General features: G+C 45.4%; 1 protein-coding gene across 4 annotated transcripts in view; it reads right to left on the bottom strand.

The window, feature by feature from the left end:
- LOC144768613 (nucleoside diphosphate kinase A-like) overlaps nt 1-23708 on the bottom strand; it is a 162309-nt gene that overhangs the window by 60200 nt on the left and 78401 nt on the right. For all 4 annotated transcript variants that reach the window (XM_078652411.1, XM_078652414.1, XM_078652413.1 and 1 more), the window contains 2 exons: nt 22499-22637; nt 22215-22316 (listed from right to left, as the gene is read on the bottom strand). In XM_078652411.1, coding sequence (XP_078508537.1) covers nt 22215-22316; nt 22499-22637 — 241 coding nt within the window. The remainder of the gene's footprint in view (nt 1-22214; nt 22317-22498; nt 22638-23708) is intronic.

The raw sequence follows: 23708 nt of genomic DNA, 5'->3' as shown, positions 1-23708 counted from the left end.
CGCAGGCCTCCTCAATCCGGGAGATTAAACATCTGGCTAGGGGTATTTCGGATCACTCCCCGATATGGTTGGTTATGGACTCGGTGCTGGGAATGGAGGGTCGGGTGGCTCCGATTAACCCCTGGTACCTCCGGGACCCTAAGGTTCGAGCAGAATTGATCAAAGCGCTAGATCATTCCTTTGCGGAGAATGTGGGTTCTGTGTCCTCCTCTGTCTCGCTGTGGGAAGCGTACAAGACTGTCATTCGGGGTCAGGCCCTTTCCTTAGTTAGCAATGTCAAGAAATTTAAACAAGAGGCGGTTGTTCGAATTGAAAATGAAATAACTGCTTTGGAGGGGGAGTTGGACTCAGGGGTTACCTAAGATAGGCTGCACCTCCTTGGTCTTAAGCAACTCGATTATAGAGCACTGGTGACTGATGCCGCAAAAGTAATGAGCAGAGAGCAGCAAGGACGTCTGTATGATGTGGGTGACAAAGCGGGGAAATTACTCGCGTGGTTGGATAAGAAGGAGTGTGCTAGTCGTGTGGTTCCGGTGCTTGAAGGTGCGGATGGAGCGAGAATAACTGGCCCTGCTGAGATAGTGGAGTGTTTTGCGGATTATTTCCGGGATGTCTATTCCCCTGTGTCGGATAGACCTGAGCAGGACTCTCGGCTACTTTTGCGGGATATCGCGTTGCCTTGTTTGTCAGACCCTGAAAGAGAACTCCTCGATGCCACACCCACTGTCGAAGAGGTGGCGACTGCCATCCGTCGGTTCGTTCGGGGGAGGCCATGGGCCCGAATGGACTCCCCATTGAACTCGCCCAGATACGATAGCCCCTTATCTTAGGTCTATGTTTTTGGAATCGTTGGAAACGGGCTCCCTCCCTCCTGATCAAAGATTGGCTTCTATTGTTGTAATACACAAGGAGGGGAGGCCGCGCGACCGCTGCGCTTCTTACAGACCCATTTCTCTTTTAAATGCCGAGCCTAAGATCCTGGCCAAATTGCTTGCTAATCGCTTAATAACCGTCATTGGCGACTTGGTTCACCCCGATCAATCCGGTTTTATACCACACCGCAACACGGCATTGAACCTCCGGCGCCTGCACGGCGCCCTCGCGAGGGCAGCGACGTTACGTGAGCCGGCCATTTTGGCTTCTTTGGACGCCACAATGGCGTTTGATACGCTGGAATGACCATATCTTTGGGCGGCCCTCGCGAAGTTCGGTTTCGGCCCAGTATTTATTAGCTGGGTGAAGTTGCTCAACACTGATCCGTTAGCTCAGGTGGTTGTAAACGGCCGAATTTCCGCTCCTTTTGCCCTTGGCAGAGGGATGCGCCAGAGTTGCCCCTTGTCCCCGCTTCTTTTTGCTCTCGCCTTGGAACCCCTGGCGGCCTGGCTGAGGTGGGAGCCATCTTTGAAGGGCATTCGATGGACTTCAGACTTTGAAGACCGTGTGTCCTTGTACGCGGTCGATATCCTGTTGTATCTCACGTCACCTCGGAAGTCATTGATAGTCCTGTTCGACGTCTTGAACTCTTTCCGTAAAAATTCCGATCTTGTCATCAACTGGTCCAAGTCTTGTATCTATGTTCTCTCGGGCGACACTCCCCTTTTGCCTCGTGGATGTCCTATACAGGTGGTGCGGGAGGGATTTAAGTATTTGGGGATCTTCATCACCATGGACCCCGTACTCCGTTATGAGCGTAATCTGTTGCCTCCGCTGCAGCGCCTCAGATCCGACGTTACCGCTTGGCGTAGACTCCCTCTATCCCCTTTAGGACGGGCGGCATTGTTCAAGATGATGTCGCTGCCCCGGTTCTTATATGCGTTGCAGAATACTCTCGACACTGTGCCTGCTAGCTACTTTCGGGAGGTTGAAACTCTACAGAGGCAATTGCTATGGGGGGGTCGTCCCCGTATTGCCCTCGCGAAGATGACACTCCTGTGGTATGATGGTGGAATCGCGCTTCCTGACATTCGTCGTTATTATTGGGCCTCTCAGATGGGGGCGATTAACCACTGTACTTATGGTCCCGCGCCGAATCCGGCGTTTGAGATGGATAAGTGGTTGTTGCCCGGCGGGGACTACAACAGAGTTCTGTACGCTAGATCCGCGGAGAGGGCACTCACGGGCCCCACCAGGATAGCAGTACAGGTATGGCATCGCGCCACAGCTGCCCTGGGTTGGACGGATAAATTGACTCGAGCGACCCAGCTGTATGCGTCTGAGAGACTGGGGTCTCTATGGAAAACGAAGGGATTTGATAAGTGGGACGTAATTGGCATCTGCAGGGTGACTGATGTGTGGACCAAAGGTAGGGTTAAGACGTTTGAGGAACTGAAGGTAGAGTATGATTTGAGTGCTAGGGAATTCTTTCGTTACGCGCAAATTCGGCATGCGGTGTTATCTGTCTTTCCAGTGGGTGTTGATATTCCGGAGGCATCCCCACTTGAGGATCGTATACTGGACGGGTATGTCCCGGACAGCACGATTTCGCTAATATACAAAAAGTTGATTAACAACAGGGTTGACCTTCTGGGTCGCCTCCGAGAGGCTTGTACTAGTGACGGCTTGGAGCTAGATGATGAGGATTGGGAGGCGGCAGTGTCTTCTCGAGGTGGCAATCCCGGCGCGCCTTCGGTTTGTTCAACTCAAAATTCTTCACAGGGTCTACGTTACTGGGCCGCGTCTGGTGCACATGGGATTTTCTCTGGATGGGCTGTGTAGGCGTGGCTGTGGCCTCGTCGGTACCTTTCTGCATATATTCTGGGAATGTCCTGCGGTGGCGCGCTATTGGACTCGTGTGCATGCAGTTATGAGTGAGGTCACGAGTGTCACGTCGATGCCTGAGGCTAGACGGTGCTTGTTGAATGTGTGGGAGCCGAATGACTACAATGTGGCGCAGCTTCAATGGGTAACCCTGGGCAATATGATTGCTAAGAGAGACATAGCCCAACTATGGGGTGCCCAGGGACCGCCCACGGTTTTGGCATGGAAACACAACATGGATTGGTGCATGTTCAGAGAGAAGACGGTGTACGTTGCCCGTGGCAGACCTCGTAAATGGGGGAAGATCTGGAATCAATGGAACTCGTACCGTGGTGAGATATGTACTCCCCCCCAAGCGGACTTAGAGACTGAACTGCTTCCCTCCCAACCTGATGTTTCCTCTGCAACCATTTAAGTATTTCTCCTGTCTCAGATTCCTCTCCCCTGCCTATCCCGTGATTCTGTCGATTGTATTGCGATTATATGTCCCTATCCTCGCGTTGATGTGACACATTTATGTATGTACTGCCTTGTGCTTTTTTCTTTTATGTTTATGTGTTTTTCATTTAATAAAAAGAAATATTTAAAAAAAAATGTATCCAGTGAGTAACACTTACAATGGGTATGTGAAGTAGCTCATGTGGGTGCCCTACAATTCCGCCGAAAGGAGTGTATGCCTTTAAGAAGACAAATGCTGCTTTGGCTCACGTGGAATGTGTATGTCATGCTTGTTTAGGTAAAAGACGCCAACAACCGATACAATCAGGGTATTATTCACTGTTGAACTGATGACTGAATGGACTGTCGTTGGATGTTAAATAACAAAGGTCAAGTAAAGAGGTGTTTATGTGACTAGTAGACAGCCCTGGTCTTTGTTGCAAATGAAGTACATGATCAAGGCACTGGAATTTGTTGATCGAAAACAACTTAAGAGTAAATATTTTGCCCATCTTAGCCTTCGCAGGGAATTCAGAAAATTAAGGAAAAATTTGATCATCTGCAAAGGTTCGAAACCAGAAACTTCAGAGATCCTTAAAAATAGACACCCAGTAAGAAGGAAACAACTAACCCGTTCCACTGTACTTGGGACGGGCATGTTACTCATATAAAGTGGAGCTGCATTACTCAAAGTGGGGTCACGCTGATTTTTAGGTGGTGTCTGAGTAATTAGTGTATTTTCTTGGTGGATTGTTTGGGATGAAACATCTGCTTAAGTGTTCCCTTTTCTGACTGAAAGTTATAATACCCAAGGAATCCACTGAAACTGTTCCTTTCTGGTGCAGGACTGCAATCTGCCCTGTACGTTCCCATCGAAGGCTATGTTTCAAGACAGGTGTCAGGCCATGTTCTGGGGAGAGGTTGTCTCACCGGGCCTGCTAGGCCTCTGTCGTGGGGTCTGGGTCAGTTGTCTCTGATGTCCTGTTGTCTGTCCTGCTCTGGCTTTGCACAACTGGGCCAAGTACACCCCCTTCAGCACTTGACTCTGTGGTAGGGATGGCGAGCACTCATAGGCTTCTCAGGAAGGTGGCAAGGTGGTGTATCAAACTTCAAACTCATCACCTAGCAGTGCAGTAACTGATTGTCCAAACCTGGGTTTGTCTTTGTAAAAGAGATTAAAACACTTGTAAACAAAATTCTGGATACTTTAAAATACAGTTACGACCAAGTGCTGGTGCAGAGCAACTGTACCAGGGTTCAAACACCCCCCCACCACCCCCACCTTACTCTGTCTCTAGGTTAAGTATGTGGTAGGCTTGTGCACACAGATGTAGTACTACCCTCTCATGCAAAGTTCTTGCACTAAAGACCACATTATGCGTGCTCTGAATAGTTCTGATATGCGCAGGAACAACTGTTACCCCACATATGACAAAGATGAGTTGTGGGGATTTTATCACACCTAGTTACCTCCAGGTGTGATTAAATTCACACCCCAGATATGTTTTCAGCACATCAAACCTGCCGATATTCATCAGGGAAAATATGCCCACAAAATATTGTTACATGTGGAGAAGTGTGGCTCACCGGTTAGAAGCGGCAGACCCTGAAGCAGAGGTCAGCCCGGGACCAGGGTTCAATTCCCGAAGCGGCAGGGTCTTGGGTCAATGTCCGCGGACTCGATAATTCTCAGTTAGGTGCCTACGCTAACCATGGGTCCCACTCTGCAACTCTGGGCAATAGCTTGCTTAATCTCCACAACGGCCCCAGCAACGCCGGGGATGCCTGGCTTCACCTTGGGGTGCCCTCTCACTGGGAAAGCCAGGACGGGTTCCCCAGCGGTATACAGCGCCAGGACGCCACGTAACGAGGTAACAGTGCGCTTTACAAGTATACATACATTACATTACATTACATGAGGATATAGGTGCATTGAGCACCAAAATCTGTGCGTTATGCCCCATTTTGCGAGCAGAACTTGTAATGGGCGATAATTATTGGAAAAAAATACAATTTAACCACTTGGATGCTAAGGCATGTTTCATGATTTACACTAAATTTCCATTGAAGTCAATGGAAACTCCATGACGAGCTGGGCTCGTCATGAGCGTCGAAGGGGTTAAACATCTCTGTATAGGATTTTATCGTAGACAATAATTATTGCACAGGTAACACGGGCCCTTGTAATGAGGCCCCAACTTTTTACAGTCTTAGGGTTATATTTACAAGGGGATCACGCCACCGGAACATCACTTTTACCGACGTTCTGATGGCGCAATGCCCTGCTCTATAGCTACAAAATGCGTTCAGACACTTTGCATGGCTTAATGACACTTTGTAAATATGCTACTTTTTCACATTCAATGGGTGTTGCTGTGAGCGTTCCAACGCAGCACAAATTGCTTTTCAACACTGCCCCAGATCTCTGTGTTGGTGCTAGGCAGATTTTTTTAGCGCCAGTGTATGGGTGCACCGTATTCTTGTAAATACATCTCTTCCCTGAATTTTTTAAATGACGCAGCACAGCGCTGCAAATAAGCTCTCCGCGCCGCACCTTTCCTTGTAAATATACCCCTCAGTGTTACTCTTCTCATCAAACGTGAGTTGTCTTGGCTGGTCAAGGTCAGGCAGCAACATGCAGAAAATCTCTTCTCCAGGAAGAAGACACTCTGACTGCGAGAGTGTGGCACTCCGGCACAGGCCCAGGAGCGGATGTGGGGGCTTTCTGTGTGACAGCAGCCTTTGTGGGGTTGGGGGCCCTGATCCAGACACCGAATGAGTCAAGGGCATCAAAGGTCACCACAGGACCTGTGCAGATGGAGGGGCAGCTCTGACAGCACACGCCTGATGCTGGGGGTCAGCAGAAGGGGAATGCGAAGGTCAGATAGATCAATAAGACGATGCAGTCATCTTCGACCACATTTCCGACTCATAGCAGGTGGGACACTACAAGGCACAAATAATTTCAATCCATGTTGATGCAGTCTTTCGGGTACATATCTGGGCAGAACAACCAACTAGTCACAGTTAGGGTTTGCAATGGTGCCTTCCATTCAGGCAGTCTTCGTAAAAGTGCCACAGGCTAACGCCTGAGACAACAGTCCAGTCTGAGAGCATGTCGATCACTCTATTGTGAGTCTCTGGTGGAAAGACCTTCAGCTCTGGGGTCACCTGCTTCTGTCTGCCTTGATAGACAGACCCTAACACGAGGCTGGGACACTAACAGCCTGATTCATGTAGCCAATAGCGCTCGCAAAAGGGCCAGATTCTGAGAATCTGGCCCTTTGCGAGTGCGATTTTTGCATTTGGTATTCATGATCCCAAATGCAAAAATCGCTATTTAAGAATTAGCAAATATGCGAGGAATAGCATTTAAGGAATCTCTATTAGAGATTCCTCAAATGCTATTCATGACACATTAAAAAATTGCGATTTTGCACTTTTGGGGCCGCTATTTACCGAGAGGTCAGACCTGTCGGTAAATAGCAAAAACTCAGAAAAATGCTTTTAAAAGCATTTTTCTAAGTTGCATGTTGCACACACACATGTCCTTTGGACATGTGTGTGCGCAACACCTGTTCAAATGTGCATTTTAGGGGTGCTACAGGGCGTCCTTTGGACACCCCTGGCACCCTTAAAATCGCTATCTTATTTGCGAGTAGCAAATTGCTACTCGCAAATAAGGGATACTCCCCATTCATTCCTATGGGCCTCTTGGCCCATAGGAATGAATGGGGAGTTTTTGCGAGTAGCAAATTGCTACTCGCAATTAAAGAACATGTAGGAATCGCTATTTAATTAGCAATTCCTACATGAATGCCGTTTTGCGTGTCCTCAATAGCGAGTCGCTATGATTCGCTATTAGGGCCACCCAAAACGGCCTGTACATGAATCAGGCTGTAAGTCTCAGGAAGGTGAGCTTCAAGACACTGCAGGACCGGAACCCAGCTCTTCCTTGCCAGTCATACTCCATTTCATATCCCATCACCTCTGGGAAGCTGGCTGTTAGGCAGAGACCAGCTTGGCTTGCACAGCAGCCCCCTGGGTATTCTGCACAGCACAAGCTTCCTTGCGCTTAGAGAACTTGGAATTGGAACAAGGGGGTCACCTGCTCCCACTTTCATACAGGTGCACCACATAGGGATGTCCCCTCAGTCTGCACTTTCAGACATGGTATTGTTGGTTCTTTTTTCATGCATCTTTTCCATGCTGTCTTCTAGACACAGTCTTTCTGCAGAGCGAAGCTCCTCATAGCAAAATAGTCTCCAGTCCGGTGCACCCACAGAAGCACAAGGAGGTGAAGGCATTCTGCGCCTGTCTTTAAAGACTCACACTTCAGTGACCAGGAAAAGAGACAAACAGTTAGCTTCAACTAAAGGATAACACTCTGAATAACAAAAACTGCTGCCCATCCCTCCTTCGCACCATCTACCAGATGGAGGTGATGAGGAAAACTTAATTGAAGCTTCTTGCAGCAAAACGATACAATTGAATTTACAAAAAGAGTCACATTTCCTCTCTTCAGTGTTCAGTTTCAGGAATGTCAACTTTAGACACCCACTGTCTATGAAAACAACGCAAAGAAAGACCTTAGATTCGTCAATCTTGAGTTGTCCTCAGCCTGTGCTGATACAACGCACCTTTGTGATTAGGTACACGTACTGGTGTATCCGTGCAGGAATGGGTCTATATTGACCATATATTGCTTGAGGAGTTGTCCGTTTAGTGCCTGCCTGCCCTGAAACTTTTTAGGCTGAGGACAACTCGAGATTGACGAATCTAAGTTCTTTCTTTGTGTTTTATGACGAGCGTGACATATCTACTTTGAGCGACAGCTTAATAGGGAGCCTAAGGAAATTACGTCGCCAAACATAGGAAAACACGTACATAGTGATACAGAAGAGGAATTTGATTTCATTTCCTGTCGTTAAGAAGAAAGGATACTCAGTGGTGATAGATAGTAATTTTCCTGTTGCAGAATGTTCTAATGATGTTATGAATATGTTAGCCTGATGTGTCTAACCAATATGCAGTTACAGCTTATTATTCATGTGCTGCAACCCACTGAGCTATTTTTGTAATATGCAAGCTTCAACTTCTCTCATAAGAGAGAGAGGCTTGTCTATGGCAGACAGACTTCTGATGCTGACATTTGCTCTGCAGCTCCAATGTCTCATGGTACAGTTTTCCCCCCTCCCTTATGAGCAGAAAATCCCTGATTCAGCATTTCTTGCCTTGAGTTATGTTTGCAGAAATGTTTCCATGCCCTGGAGAAGCAGAGCCTCGGCTCTGTGGCTTTGAGGGGCGATAGCAGTGTTGCCTCCGCAGGTGCAGATGCCGCATGTATGAGTTCATTGTTCACCATTTTGCTAGTTCTGTAATTTTCCAGGCTGGGCGTGTCTTTACCCTGCCATGTTATGTTATAATGTATTGTCATGAAAGGATGAGTCAGTCCTCTCGGTGCACTCCCTGGGGTGTAGTACTGACGGGGCCCATCTGCAGATGAATCTTATGGTCAAATAAATATATTACTAATTCTTCTCCACTGTCTGGCTGGCTTATTATATGAGAGTGATAGATGAGTGAGGTAAGTCGCTCAGGTGGATTTGAGCCACGCTTATCAGATGGCGCCCGAACAGGGACTCCGCGATAAGGATCTTTCTCACCCGTAAGTGGGTAGCAGAAGGCCGGGGACCCTCTGGTCGGCACGGTGGGTCTGGGTACCCACTTTGATGCCGAGCTTGGTTCTTGCAGCGCTGCCCCACCCTGCTGATCGGGAGAGGTCCCGGTTCATGATCCTGCGCCGGGGTCCGGAAGACGGAACTTTGGAGCTGACCGTGTTGGTCCCAGCAGCCGGCGGTGGAGAACGGTGGATGTCGGTTCTGCGAGCAGGAGGTGAGTGGTCCGACTGTTGATTGAGGGAGCTGGGATGCTCCATGAGACCGGTGTGTCTCTGAGACCGGTGTGTCTCTGGTGATTGGAGGAGCCGGTTTGCTCCTGGGGCTAGTGTGCTCTGGGGAACTCAGAGTGCAAGTGGCGCTCTGACAGACTATTGGTGATGGGGGTATTGGGTGGATGTCTGTTTTAGAGCATCCGACCGGGTGGTACTGAGACTGGAGTGTGGCTCATCACGGTTAAATACTGGGAAAGGACCCGAACCCTAGTGTGAGTGGTTTGATGGAAGAGTCCCAGATCTTCCGGGGTAAAGTGCGCAACGGTCTGTAGTGCCGCCCAGGTGGCGGATGTGTCCTCCAACCTCAGAACAGTTAGTGTACTGTTCGGTCTGCGGTAGGGTCCAGGTTCCCCAGGACTTGGTCGACGGGCCTTGTCCCATTATGGTAACATGTGTTTGACAGGGACTCAATGCATAGGACGTGCGTGTGCGTGTGTGGTTGTGTTTTTGGAAATATTTGCTTGGTTCTTTTGTGTCTGGGAATGTGTGAGTTCTTTGGCGGTATCTGATTGAGTGAGTTTGGTGGTGTTTGATTGAGTGTGCAAGATGCCGCGTTTCAGTAAGTTGCGATGTTTTAGGTGTTGCTGCAGTTCAACTGATGTCAGATTGGCCGAGAGCCAACCCGCTTCTGTAGAAGACTCTTTGAATTTTGAGATGTATGTGAATATGGATTTATCCCGATTTTGTTTAATATTTTTGATGCAGTTAAGATAGATTACTTGCAAGAGAGACTGTTTGCTAGGCACAGCTGTCAGAGCATGTTTGATTCCCTAAGGTTGTGGCAGAAAGAGGTTCAGCAAAGACATATGAGAGGATAGCCCAGAATATGGACAGATCGAAAGTTTAGTTTTAAAAGAAGACAAAATGTGTACATTTAAAGTTGCTTTTAATGGCTCAGTGAGCCAATGTGAGCAGTGATTAAGAGGATGAGGTATGTATTTCATGTAATATGTTTGGTTTGGTTATAATTGGTTTGGTTTGAGAGCAGTCTGTGGGCTGCCTTTTGTTTGTGTAAATGTTTGTTTAAATGAAGTGAGTGCGTCTTGTTGCATGAGTTAGATTGTCTGGTCCTTGTGAGCTACCTGAGATGGTTGTGCCTGATTATCAGTGTTGATTTCATGTACTTTAAAAGTGCATGCAGGGCTGTGCTCTATGGAAAAAAATGTGGTTTCTTTCATCCCCTTAATTTGTGAACAGTAGAAGATGAAGAAAAAAGGATTTGATTACCAGTAATTAGAATGTATATTAATAGAATGTAGGAAGAGTGTAAAGTTAGAAAGAAGAAAAAAAAGGAAAGAAATGTATTTGTCAAAATAGTGTTAATTATTGTATGTTAGAAAGAGTTAGGAAAGCTTATTGGCTTTGTCAGCGCCAGAACGACGAGCGTGGAGCGCGAGGCAGATTTGGCCTTGGTGATGAATGCCAGGGGGGCCAGGAAGGCTGGCTAGCAGCCCAGAATTCTTAGCTCTTGGAAGACGGTGAGAGTGAAATGCATTTTTGAACGGCAAAAGCGGCCTCCAAAGGGGGTGGAGAGCAGAAGTTGTTTAGTTAGTCTTAAACATGACCTGTTGAATGGATGTGTTTCAGTCCACAATAAAATAAAAAAGGGTTGTAGAGCTCTGGGCTGGTAAGGTTTAGAATAACAGTGTGTGAAAGAGCAGAGCAGTTGTGACCTTGGTGTGGTAACAGCATTCCAATGGGTTCGCAGAGCACAGACAGAAGATTATGGGGGCGGCTAGGAGGCTCAGCTATTGGCACGGACAGGCAGAGATACACAGTTGGAGCCATGTGAATTGTGAATTTGGAGCGAGTCTGCATAATTATGAGTGCAAAATGCTGCTGGTTTAGACTAAAGTATAATGCAGTTGTTCAGAACACATGTGATTTAGTATTAGGAACAAAATTATGAATACCTTTCAACAGGTTATTCCATTTGGACATAGAGAATTACACTTTAAAATAGCCTAGTCTGAGAAAAGAAGGATTGTTTTGAGAAAAATTAATTTACTAAATATGTTAGTGAGTGTTTCAGATGCAATAATTTAAGCACGTTACTCCTATTGTTTGAATTGTATTCAGTCAGTGATTGATTTGTGTGCAGTTTAATGGCAAAAAGAAAAAAGAGATTTATTGGTTGTCTGTTGTGTCCCTTTTTGTTGTTGATTTTTTTGTTTCACTGTTGGACCACGTCATAGTATAAAAGTTTTCTATTTCAATAACTATTGAGTTGGGGGGTCTCTGATTGGCATACTGATTAGTGACTTTGCTAGTGGATCCTTAGTGGAGAGTACTGATCATGCGAGGGTAGGTACAGAATATTGATTGAGTTGCTCATAGGAGCGGCCTGGTGGGAATGTATATATGTGTGTGTAATGTATATATGTGTGTAACAGTATTTGTATGCAGTTTGTCCATGGGACACCATTGCAGTGGGCCCAGTGCCCCACCCGCTGAGTGGAGATGCAGAGCGCGTGTTTTGTGCAAATGTCTGCTAGTGTGCACTGGAGTATTTAGTATGTTCTGGAGGTGAGAATATACCTTTGGCAACAGGATTAAATGTGGTGAGATGGCGCCCTTTTTCTTTAAAGATGTGACAGTAAATGTATATATTTTTCCCTTTTTGATGCTGCATTAAATGTCATTACAAGATTGTCATGTGATTTTCAATGTTGGTAAATGTTTTATCTTTTTGGCTGATGGTTAAAAGAGGTTAGATCTGTTTCTTGTCTAAAAGAGCAGACAGGGTTTTCAGAACGGAAAGTGAACAGTTAGTATATATAGGGTGATGATAGATAATATATATGAACTGGTGTGAATGAGCTCCAAGCATAGGTTTTAAGGTAAGTATTTGTAGAAGGTATTTTTACTAAATGGTTGCCTTTTTGTCCAATATTTTGTGTGTTGTTGTTTTTTTTTATGTGTGGTTTGATTTGTTTCATTTCAGTGCAATGGGAAATACTTTTATCTGTGTGTTACGGTGAGTATTGATGCAGCTTTGTGCTAGACAGATTAAGTGTGCACTGACACCGCATGATGCATGACATGCATGAGAAAAATATAGTCCTTTGAGTAACTAATATTGTGTTTTCCTTTTGTGGCCTTTGTGTTTGGTATATGTATTATTAGGTATTATTTTATGTTATACGCATGTACCTATATTGTGTGTTTTATGTTTTCTTTGGCTTATTGTACATTGCTTGTTCTGTTCTGTGTGGATGGTATGCTGATCGATCTTAAGCCTGACAAATTGGCTAATTTCTTTGATAATAAAATAAAGAAAATCCTTTCCTCCCTACCCGTCACCAATCAGGCCACCCGCGGATTAGCAAAGGATTGTACCCTCACGTCAAAAAATCCCACCGACTCCTCCGAACTCCCCAGTTTAGCTTCATTCGGACCTTTTACGGAAGAAGAAGTGGCAACCACCCTAGCAGCCACGAAAAGTGGCGCTCCCAGCGACTCAATGCCCGTTCGGTTCACAAAAAACATCGCCAGGACTATTGTAGCTAGACTCACGGCCCTAATCAACACCTCGTTTACCCAAGGAGAAGTCCCCCAAAGCTGGAAGGAGGCCGTGGTCAAAGGTATATTGAAGAAGCCATCACTAGACCCCACGGACTTGTCCAACTACAGACCCATCTCGCTCCTCCCCTGGATAGGGAAGGTAGCAGAGAAACTTGCAAATAAACAGCTGTCCCACTTCTTGGAGGCAAACCTTCTTTTAAAAAACTCCCAAACCGGCTTCAGACCAGGTCAGGGGACAGACACCGCCCTCCTAGCGGCCGTAGAAAAAGCGAGGGAAATCATTGACACAGGAGGATCAGTGGCAGTGGTCCTCCTGGACCTCAGCGCGGCATTCGACACTGTCAACCATCAGGTCCTAGCCCAGCGCCTAGACAACACAGGCATACAAGACAGTGCGCTGAGATGGCTTACATCCTTCCTCTCTCAACGCTCCTTCCAAGTTTGGGAAGGAGAAACCCGCTCCCCCCCAATCCCCCTCCGGTGTGGAGTGCCACAGGGCTCTTCACTGAGCCCCACGCTTTTCAACGTGTATATGGCCCCACTGGAGGAGCTGGTCGCCCCATTCGGAGTCACGATCGTCAGCTATGCTGACGACACCCAGCTGGTGGTGACTCTCTCACACCCCAAGCTAAAACCCTCCAACCTGCGTGACTGTCTCTCCACCGTCCACCAATGGATGAGCGACTCTGACCTAAAGCTCAACGGGTCAAAAACAGAGATCCTGCTCCTTGGCCACAAAACCTTGAGTCTCCCACCTGACATCTGGCCCGCCTGTATGGGTGACCCCCCCTCCCCCAAAACAGAGGTCAAGAGTCTGGGAGTGTGGTTGGAGACAGACCTCACCTTCAGAACTCAGGCGAGGAAAACTGCCGGCATCTGCTACGGGCTTCTGAGATCATGCAGAAAGGTACTTCCCCTACTACCATTCCAGTCTCGTCTCCTGCTAATTCAAGGTCTAGTGCTAGCAAGGCTAGACTACAGCAACGCTATTTACCTCGGTGCGCCGGAAGCCACCTACCAGATCTTACAAAAAACCCAAAATGCCGCAGCCCGCCTGCTCACAAACACCCCATCAAGAACATCGGCCAAACCAGCGTTGAGAAAACTTCATTGGCTCCCTGTGAGGGAGAGAGTCGCATTCAAGGCCCTCTGCCTAGCCCACAAGACCCTGCACAACGCTGGCCCCCCCATTCTGGGCACGTGGATCACCCCTTACAGACCACCGAGAGCGCTCCGGTCTGAACAGGGAAACCTTATCGTTGTCCCTAGGGTGAAGAAAGCCCGCTTTGGCGGTCGCAGATTCTCGGTAAACACGGCCAGAAAATGGAACGCTCTTCCCCCGAGCCTTAGAGCGGAACCTAACCTCCTAAGATTTAGGAAGTCCCTCAAAACCCTCCTCTTTCCTCGATCTACTTGAAGTTTCCCTTGCCCCCCCCCTGTAGGAGTTCGAGGTTTCAGCGCTGGGATACTCGAGGGTGACTACGCGCTCTATAAAAACCTAAAATAAATAAAATAAAATAAATAAATTAAGTAGGCCAGCATGCTGGGTTTTGGGCCGCAGGCTCACTGTGCATGAAATGCATGGCATCGTGTTGTGTGTCACAGCTCATTTGCATGTGTTACTGTGATTTGTCTATGCTTTCTGTGCTTAGCACAGCAAGTATACCTGCTGCCTTGGTATGCTTGTTTTTATTTTATGTATGTTTCTGTTTTGTATTGTTTTGACAATTCTATTATTGATACTAGAACAAGCTCCTCTGTGGGGAATTTGTTCTGGTCCCTAAATTTCACAGACAACACTTCAGCAGTGTATGTCTATTTGGTTAAATGGTAGAGAAGAAAAATACAAGAGTTCTACGGTGTACTCATGGTGTTGTCACAAGCCTGACCATTACCTAAGTAATTTTTGTTCTTTTATAGATTTTCCTTTTGCCGCCCTTTCCCTAATGAATGTTGCATAGTGCCTAGTTATGGGGGACTTTAGCTGTGTCCCAGTCCCATTTCCTTTTCCTTACTCCTTTTCCTTAGTTACATTGTATTAGATATTAATAGGCACACACATCATTTTATGGAAAGTGAACAGTTAGTATATATAGGGTGATGATAGATAATATTTTTAAGGTAAGTATTTGTAGAAGGTATTTTTACTAAATGGTTGCCTTTTTGTCCAATATTTTGTGTGTTGTTGTTTTTTTATGTGAGGTTTGATCTGTTTCATTTCAGTGCAATGGGAAATACTTTTATCTGTGTGTTACGGTGAGTATTGATGCAGCTTTGGGCTAGACAGATTAAGTGTGCACTGACACAGCATGATGCATGACATGCATGAGAAAAATATAGTCCTTTGAGTAACTAATATTGTGTTTTCCTTTTGTGGCCTTTGTGTTTGGTATATGTATTATGGCAATGACATTTGTACATGTGCTAAAAGATGTTCTAGCCCTCTCAAAAGTGCTATGTATCTCCTAGAATTTTGTTTATGCTCAGTGCTACACTCAGGGGTTGATGGTGTTGACTGAAGTGAAACATGTTTCAGATTTCCTTCTGTCAAAATGTGGGAGGAGGCTAGCTCCCCGCTGGAGCTAGCTCCCCGCTAGCTCTCCTATAAATTAAAACTAGGTAACATGTATATTGCTCCCTCCTGTCCTGCTTTGATCTAAAAGGGGAATTAGATGTGGGTAGTTTTGTTCTACAAGTGTTGGGTGATAATACCATTATTGTAGTCTTGCAAGTACATTGCTAGTTCTTTATTAGCTAGTCTGTGAAAATAAACTGATAGTCTTTATTAGAGGATTATTTTAATTGGATAGGGATGAAAGGGATTAAAGGGATGAAAGGACTGGTAGCCCCAGACTAGTGTTTCCTTATTTGACCTTTGAAGGGAACAGCCCAGATTAGTGTTTCCTTATTTGACCTTTGAAGGGAACAATAGGTCGGTACCTTTTTGTTGATTAAGGGAACAATAGGTCCGTACCTTTTTGTTGATTTTTTCCTTCACATTCCTAGGTAACAACATCATTATTGTGCAGCACTAAGTAAAGGTGTACAAGTCTCTTATCAGTTAGCCTGTATAGTTGAGCTGATAATCCCTATTAGAGCTGGTGAAAAGGTTTTCCCCTAAATAAAATGTTACACGGTATAAATAGTGAGAAAGGTGAAAGATGCTTGTGTGATGCTCGGCAAAACATTTTTTAGAAATGAAAGATTTGTAGAAGTTAGTTTCCTGCTGCATCTATAATATGTGAGCATGGTCATGAGCAAAAATATAAGTTGTTTTAAGTAAGAAAAAGAATATTAGAAGTGTTTGAAGTTTTGCACAACAGTGAAGGTTCACAAAGTAGACGCTGTGTGCTCGCTATAAGAAGAGCAGTTGGAACTTCCCTTTTTGCTGTTTCTCAAGTGCAAATGGGGGAATACAACATGTCTGTTTTGTTTTATTTTTTCTCTTCTCTTAGAATTCAGTAAATGCATACGTCCGTCCACAGGTAATACAGCGAAAAGTCAGATATGTAATGTATTACCTATTGTCAGTGCACAAATTTATTAGAGCGATATGAAAGCACAGAATAGACCTCATTTGGTTTCTTTGAAACTGAATTTCATTCATATGCCTTTTCTAAAGATCTTCGTTCCCTTCATCAGCAGGTAGCAGACACACTGAAGCCGCAACCGGAGGGGCCTGGACATATCATCCAACCCAGGGACTGGGTTGTTGTCAGAAGATATCAACGAAAGTCTTGCTTGGAGCCGAGGTGAAGTGAGCCGAGGCAGGTGCTGCTTGCCACCCGAACCGCACTCAGGATCCAGGGCCATAAATCATGGACCAATGTAAGCCACGTAAAGAGGGTCCCGCTTCTGTTGCCCTATGATGAGTGGGTGAGAAAGGGCGTCGCTGAGCCGGATAAAAGAGCGAAGAGGCCAGTTCTGATTGCAAGTGGTGAAGCCTCTCCCGATCACAGTGAGCAAACATCAGCAAATAAGCCCGCTGTCATTGAGCCCCCCATTCTGTTCACAGATTCAGAGGTGCGAGGGAGCACTCAATATAATCTGCGGCCCAGAAAGAAGAAGAAGGAGAACAGAGCACCGGAAGAAGGGCTGAGTTAGGGACTTAGAAGAGAACTGTGCTGAAGAATAGTTAAGTGGTAGGGATGGACTGCTGGTAAGAGCCCTGGTGCACTGTCGAGACATTGTCAAATGGGACACTAGGATTGCACCTGGGCCCAGATTAAGTGCTCCTCTGAGTCGTGAAGCTGTGCGGCTCCATTGTGGGAGTTAGGGAATGAATAATAGGAGTCTGCCTGTGAGGCTCTAACGGACACAGGGAGAAGATCCCTTGAAGGGAGAAGATCCCCTCTGGTTGGCCTCAGTGTGAACTGTTTTTCCCCTAGTTTACTTTGGACTTTTAGCTAGGAAAATGAGTCCCTTTGAATGTTCCTATTCCCCAGGAAGAGCAGCCTCTGCGGCTCCTTGTCCAGATGTCCCTGATCTCATTTGGTTCTCATGGCCTACAAATTTAATATTGTGTTTGTTTGTATCCTAACTGTTGCTTTCATATTTCTCTTTAGAGAATTAGTTTCTTGTTGCTTGGCGAATACCCTCATGAGTATTATTTCAACGCCACGTGAGAATGTCATTGGTACCCTAGCTCCTCACGAAGAGGAGCACTGGGAAGTTCATTAGGATGATGTAGTATTCAAATGTTGCACCTGACACATGTTATTTATAGAACAGCAAATTATTGGGTGTGTGGGTCATTGCCTTCATACACACACAGGGGTGGAAAATTGTTGCTTGTATTCTTGCCCTATTGGAAGTAGCTGTGAGGGTTAGTATACTTCGAGTAGTTTAGTAAAATACATTTCTCAGCCCGATAAAAATATACTTCATGGATGTTAGATATAGGTCCTCGCTGATAATGCAAGTGAGCCCTCAGTATTGAATGCAATAGGGTGTTGTCCCTGATAATGACAGTTTGATCTTATTTGCATTAATTCCTGCTCATGACTTAAAGTGTGATGTATTTTTAAGTAGTCCGATCATGACATAGTGTTATAGAGAAATGGTACCTCAAGAACATATGTTTAGATTAGTCAAAAAGGAGGGTGCCTCACACCCAGAGAATAATTGTCTTAGTAGGTATTGCAGGGGTTGTTCTTTTACTTGTTGCCTCTGCATTTCCTGCCCTATAGTATGCTGCACTACTTCTGTGATTATGCTCATCCTAGTATTTCATTTCCCGAAGCCAGATATCTTTTATGATGATATACTATTGGTTATACTTGTGTTTTTTTTTGTTTCCCTTTGATTGATGAGTGATGCCTTTAGAATTGTATAGACCTTACCTTTAAGCTGTAACTGCACTTATGTTAGCCACGATAGGCTAAAAGGAGGGTCTGATAGATAGTAATTTTCCTGTTGCAGAATGTTCTAATGATGTTATGAATATGTTAGCCTGATGTGTCTAACCAATATGCAGTTACAGCTTATTATTCATGTGCTGCAACCCACTGAGCTATTTTTGTAATATGCAAGCTTCAACTTCTCTCATAAGAGAGAGAGGCTTGTCTATGGCAGACAGACTTCTGATGCTGACATTTGCTCTGCAGCTCCAATGTCTCATGGTACAGTTTTCCCCCCTCCCTTATGAGCAGAAAATCCCTGTTTCAGCATTTCTTGCCTTGAGTTAGTTTTGCAGAAATGTTTCCACGCCCTGGAGAAGCAGAGCCTCGGCTCTGTGGCCTTGAGGGGAGATAACAGTGTTGCCTTCGCAGGTGCAGATGCCGCATGTATGAGTTCATTGTTCACCATTTCGCTAGTTCTGTAATTTTCCAGGCTGGGCGTGTCTTTACCCTGCCATGTTATGTTATAATGTATTGTCATGATAGGATGAGTCAGTCCTCTCGGTGCACTCCCTGGGGTGTAGACCTGACGGGGCCCATCTGCAGATGAATCTTATGGCCAAATAAATATATTACTAATTCTTCTCCACTGTCTGGCTGGCTTATTATATGAGAGTTATAGATGAGTGAGGTAAGTCGCTCAGGTGGATTAGAGCCACGTTTATCAGTGGGACAGATACATGGATTGAGGGGCCCTGAAGAAGTCCTTCAAAAGGACGAAACGTGCTGGCTACTGAGAAGAATAATAAGAAAATAAAGATTGAAGGAATATACATCTGTGTGAATTATCATTGAATGAACGGACTGTTTGTTGTGTGTGCGGACCAAAATATTTCTGTTGTCTGTTATGGAAGGTTTTTTTCACAACAAAGGGAACCAAAAGGGTCTGGTTCTCTTTGGTCAACGCATCAAATGTGATTATATTTCCCAGCAGCTAAATAAGTGCGGGTCTATATCCTAGATCCTTTGTGTAAATCATTTAGTGGTTTGGTTTGAGAATTTTTGCCAGGTGCTTTTGGATCCCCAGTCTAGCCATGGAAGGGACTACTGGGCCTCAGCCAGAGGCGCTGGGCTAGTTTGCGTCTGCTATCCCAGGGTCTGCCCTACTTTGGCTCGGCTACTTGCAAAGCTGGCCCAAAAAGAACCTGTTCAGCAATTGACTTTCAGTGGTAGTGATGGTATGCCATCACAGGCCTCTCAGGGAAGTAGTATGTGGACTTCATCAAGCTCACAAACTCAACAATCACCCTGCAGCCCAACACCTGATTGTGCAACCGGGTACTTATCTTTTTAGAAAAGAAAGTACTTTATTACACTTGAAAACAAAGCACTACATATTGCAAAATGCAGTTATAAATAAATACTGGCACATGGCCACTATACCCAGCGATCATGCTCCCCAGTAGCTGTTCCCAACTTCCTCTAATTCTAGGGTAAGTATGTGGTAGGTTTTCAGACACAGGAGCAGTGCTACCACAACTACCCCAGGTCTCATGCAGAGTTTCTTTACAGTTGGGGCTTCTCTTCTCACCAAATAATAGTCTGTTGGTCTTCAAGGTCGGGATCCCTCCTCCAGAAGGAAGATTCTTATGCTGTGTTGCACTCCAGCCCAAGAGCAGCAGATGAGGGGTTGCTCCCAATAGGATGGCTGGTAGACACTTTTTGTCACTGGTGGCCTTTGTGGGATTACACACCCTCTTCTGGGCACCATGGGAGACAGCAGGGGTCAAAGGTTATGAGTCCACCGCATGCAGTGGTGAAGATCTGATGATAACCGCTCACTGCTGGGGTCAGCAGATGGGGGTTGTGCAGGTCCAATAGATCGATGTGTCCGCTCCTGCCATGCTTCTGACTTGCTGCAGATGGACCAGTTTGTGCCACAAATAATTTCAGTTAATGGTGACGTAGTCCATTCTGGCCAACATCTGGTCAGTGCCATGGGCTAGCCACGGTTAGGGTTTGTATGACCAGTCAGCATTAGGGGGATCTTCCTCAAAATGTTTTGCTTTACTCCTCCATTTTTTCTGATCTCGTTTTTGTCAGCCTTAGGACTTTGTGCACTTTACCACTGCTTACCAGTGCTAAAGTGTGTGTGCTCTCTCCATTAAACCTGATAAAATTTGCTTACAACCAATTGGCACATTTAAGGTACTTGTAAGACCCTAGTAAAATTGTACTGTATGTATCCAGGGGCAGTAAATTAAATGCTACTAGTAGGCCTGCTGTTATAAATAACAAGGGAACCCAAAGTAGCAATAGGTCTGGGACCTTGGGAGTATACAGTATTTCAAAAGACAATGGTCCCAAACATCTACACAAATAAATGAAGCAAAATGAATATAGACCAAGATTGAAATCTATATTAACTGTCCAGCCGGACAGGTTTAATAGCAGGTATAGTCAAATGTAGCCAAGATGTTAGACAATTTCCAAGCGGGACACAGCCTGTGTCCAACTACCACATATGTGAGGACAGATGACATACATACAAGTGAGAGGCAAGGAAGGGCAGTCTGCAAATTATTCACAATTAAAACAGACAATTGATATTGGAGTACACTTTGTGTGATTTTTCAATACAACATTTAAATCATCAAGTGTAAGCTGTCGACGACGTTTCGATCCCTACTTAATATGGGATCATCATCAGGACATATTGATTCATGCATTTACTCAATGAAAAAAAGGGGGGGGGTTTGGGGGAAGAGGCGAAGTCGTCTCCTATCACATGGCAAATGGGCCTATGCGTAGAATAACCGCTGACACGTTCCACAGAGTAGCGGGGGACCATCAAGGATAAGAAGCCACCACCAGCGCAGTCGGGTGCCGGTCGAGAGATTTAAGTGGGTCCCATAAAGTCAACAGATAGACTCCGGAATGGGAGTCAGCAACAGCGGGCAAGTCGATGCTCGGTCCGTCAATCCACGGACCGAGCATCGACTCGCCCGCTGTTGCTGACTCCCATTCCGGAGTGTATCTGTCAGCGGTTATCCTGACAGATAGATAGCGATGATCCCATATTAAGTAGGGATCGAAACGTCGTCGACAGCTTACACTTGATGATTTAAATGTTGTATTGAAAAATCACACAAAGTGTACTCCAATATCAATTGTCTGTTTTAATTCTGAATAATTTGCAGACTGCCCTTCCTTGCCTCTCACTTGTATGTATGTCATCTGTCCTCACATATGTGGTATGTTGGACACAGGCTGTGTCCCGCTTGGAAATTGTCTAACATCTTGGCTACATTTGACTATACCTGCTATTAAACCTGTCCGGCTGGACAGTTAATATAGATTTCAATCCTGGTCTATATTCATTTTGCTTCATTTATTTGTGTAGATGTTTGAGACCATTGTCTTTTGAAATACTAGTGGGCCTGCAGCACTGATTGTGCCACCCACTTAGTAGCCCTGTAAAACATGTCTCTGGCCTGCCATTGCAGCCTGCATGTACAGTTGTAAACTGCCATTTTGACCTGGCAAAATAAACATTTTGCCCGGCCTAAACCTTTCTTTTTAGTACATATAAGTCAACCCTAGAGTAGGTTGTAAGCAGCCCATAGAACAGGGTGCAGTATATTTAAAAATCTGGATATGTACTTTTAACTTTTACATGTCGTGGTAGTAAAAAACGTACATTTGTGTTTCCTACTGGAAGGCCCCCCTCTCCCATAGTATAACAATGGGTTAACTTATTACAGTTAATGCATGATAACTTTTCATTGGGAGCAGGTAGGGATCTTGAGTTGGTGTCTAAAGAATTGTAACTTAAAACCCTCTTTAATGGTAAAGTCATATTTTAACTTACATTTCTAAAAATACCACTTTTAGAAAGTTGGTATTTTCTTGTACCAACCATTTAGTGTCTGCTGCCTACATCTTGGGTGACATGACTAGGTGTAGCTGGCAGCTGTTCTTTGTGTATTGGTGCCAGACAGTGAGACAAAGGAGCATAGGTGTTGCCGGATGGGCAATCTCTGACTTTATGAGGGAGAGGTTCTGTCACCTACCACACTTGCACATCACAAAGTTTCAGCCTGAGCAAACTCACAAAGGGTTCAGTTCAAATGCAGCAGTACCCCCAAGTAGGTTTAAAAGAAGCAAGGGTTTACATTCTATAAAGATTTGTACAAACTCACCATGGGCACGACAGGGCGGCCGCTCAAATATTTCACCAGCCGAGCGTAGAATGGCTCATCCTTCAGTTCAGTGTAGTGCTCCCTGTAAAGGTCTTCGGAGGCCTGCAGGTGGCAAAGCATGTCCGGTTAGTGTGTTGCCATTCTCAACCCTGTTCATGCCAGTGATCAGAGCACAGCAGTAAAAGCAAGTAGAGCATTACCCAACAAAGTGTAAAAGCTAGAGCGTTCATCAATCACTTTGATACGCAAAATTAACTAAAACCAATAAAGATGGTTATACACACTTGCGTAAGCTTCATGGCCACCAGGAGGTAGCCCTTCTCTTCAAAGCGGGTAATTATCTTTCCTACCAGGCCCCGCTGGACACCATCTGGCTTGATGAGAAGCATGGTGCGTTCTCTGCTACCACTATCAGCCATGTTTCTAAAAGAAAACAATAGTATATTAGACAGCATAAGCGAAAACTGTTGGTCGTAAGAGGGAGGACACTGGATGAAAAAGATCCAAGTCCCCTCAGGGATGTGGAATTCCTATAGCCCGACGCCTAGGAACATTGTTTGGGGTCAAGGGCAACAAGTTTTCATGAGTATTTTGCCCTTGGGACAAGTAGGCCCAACCCCCCGCAGGACAACCCCTATGGCTGCCAGTTTACAGTACCACATTATGGATCAGGGAAGGGCACTGTCTGCAGTCAAGGTAATATTTTTGTCCATATGTTAATGCTGCTCAAACTTGTATTTATGGTTCATTAATTGAAAGCCTTTATTATTAGGGTGAGTGCTCTAAGTGAATGTTGGAAGCTCTGACTACACTACTGACAGTGGTTCCAGTAGTTTAGCAATATGAGGCTATGTATGATGCCCCCAGAATGCTCTCTGATTTGGTTCAAATATTTGCAGAAGCTTGAAAGCAACATTGATGATTTTTTCCTTTCAAAATAAAATGTTCATAAAACAATTAAGCAAAACCAAAGGGGATGATGGACAGAGTGTTGAACATTGCAAGCACTCACCCCCAGTCTACTGATCTGGGTTTAATCCATCATTATTCTTTCGCTCACTCCGCCACCCCAGCTCAGACATGGCCATATGCAAATCAGTCTGACCCTGTGCCTCATGGGAACAATCCAGCCCAAACTGCCAAGCCATGTCTTCCCTGGACCAAAAACAAGCATCCTGGGACCGGTTTCTGGCTAATCAGCCGTCATCAGCCAGGCTAGCTTGAATCCAGTGGCAAAGTAAGCAAGGGACCCACGCCTGGGCATATCCTGCCAATTTAGGGCGAACAAAGCAAAACCAAAGGGGATGATGGACGGAGTGTTGAACATTGCAAAATTCAAGCAGGATAAAAAATGCATTTAGCTAAACCACAGTAAAATGTTAGGTACTATTTCTTTGCAGCATTACTTAGTAAAATGTTGATGCATGCTAGTATTTCCCAAATATATTCATAATAGAAAATCAGTGTAACCAGTTTCAATAAGATTATTGGAAA

The sequence above is a fragment of the Lissotriton helveticus genome, chromosome 7 (assembly GCF_964261635.1).
Source record: "Lissotriton helveticus chromosome 7, aLisHel1.1, whole genome shotgun sequence".
NCBI lineage: Eukaryota > Metazoa > Chordata > Amphibia > Caudata > Salamandridae > Lissotriton > Lissotriton helveticus.
This window is presented reverse-complemented; position numbering and strand designations above follow the sequence as displayed.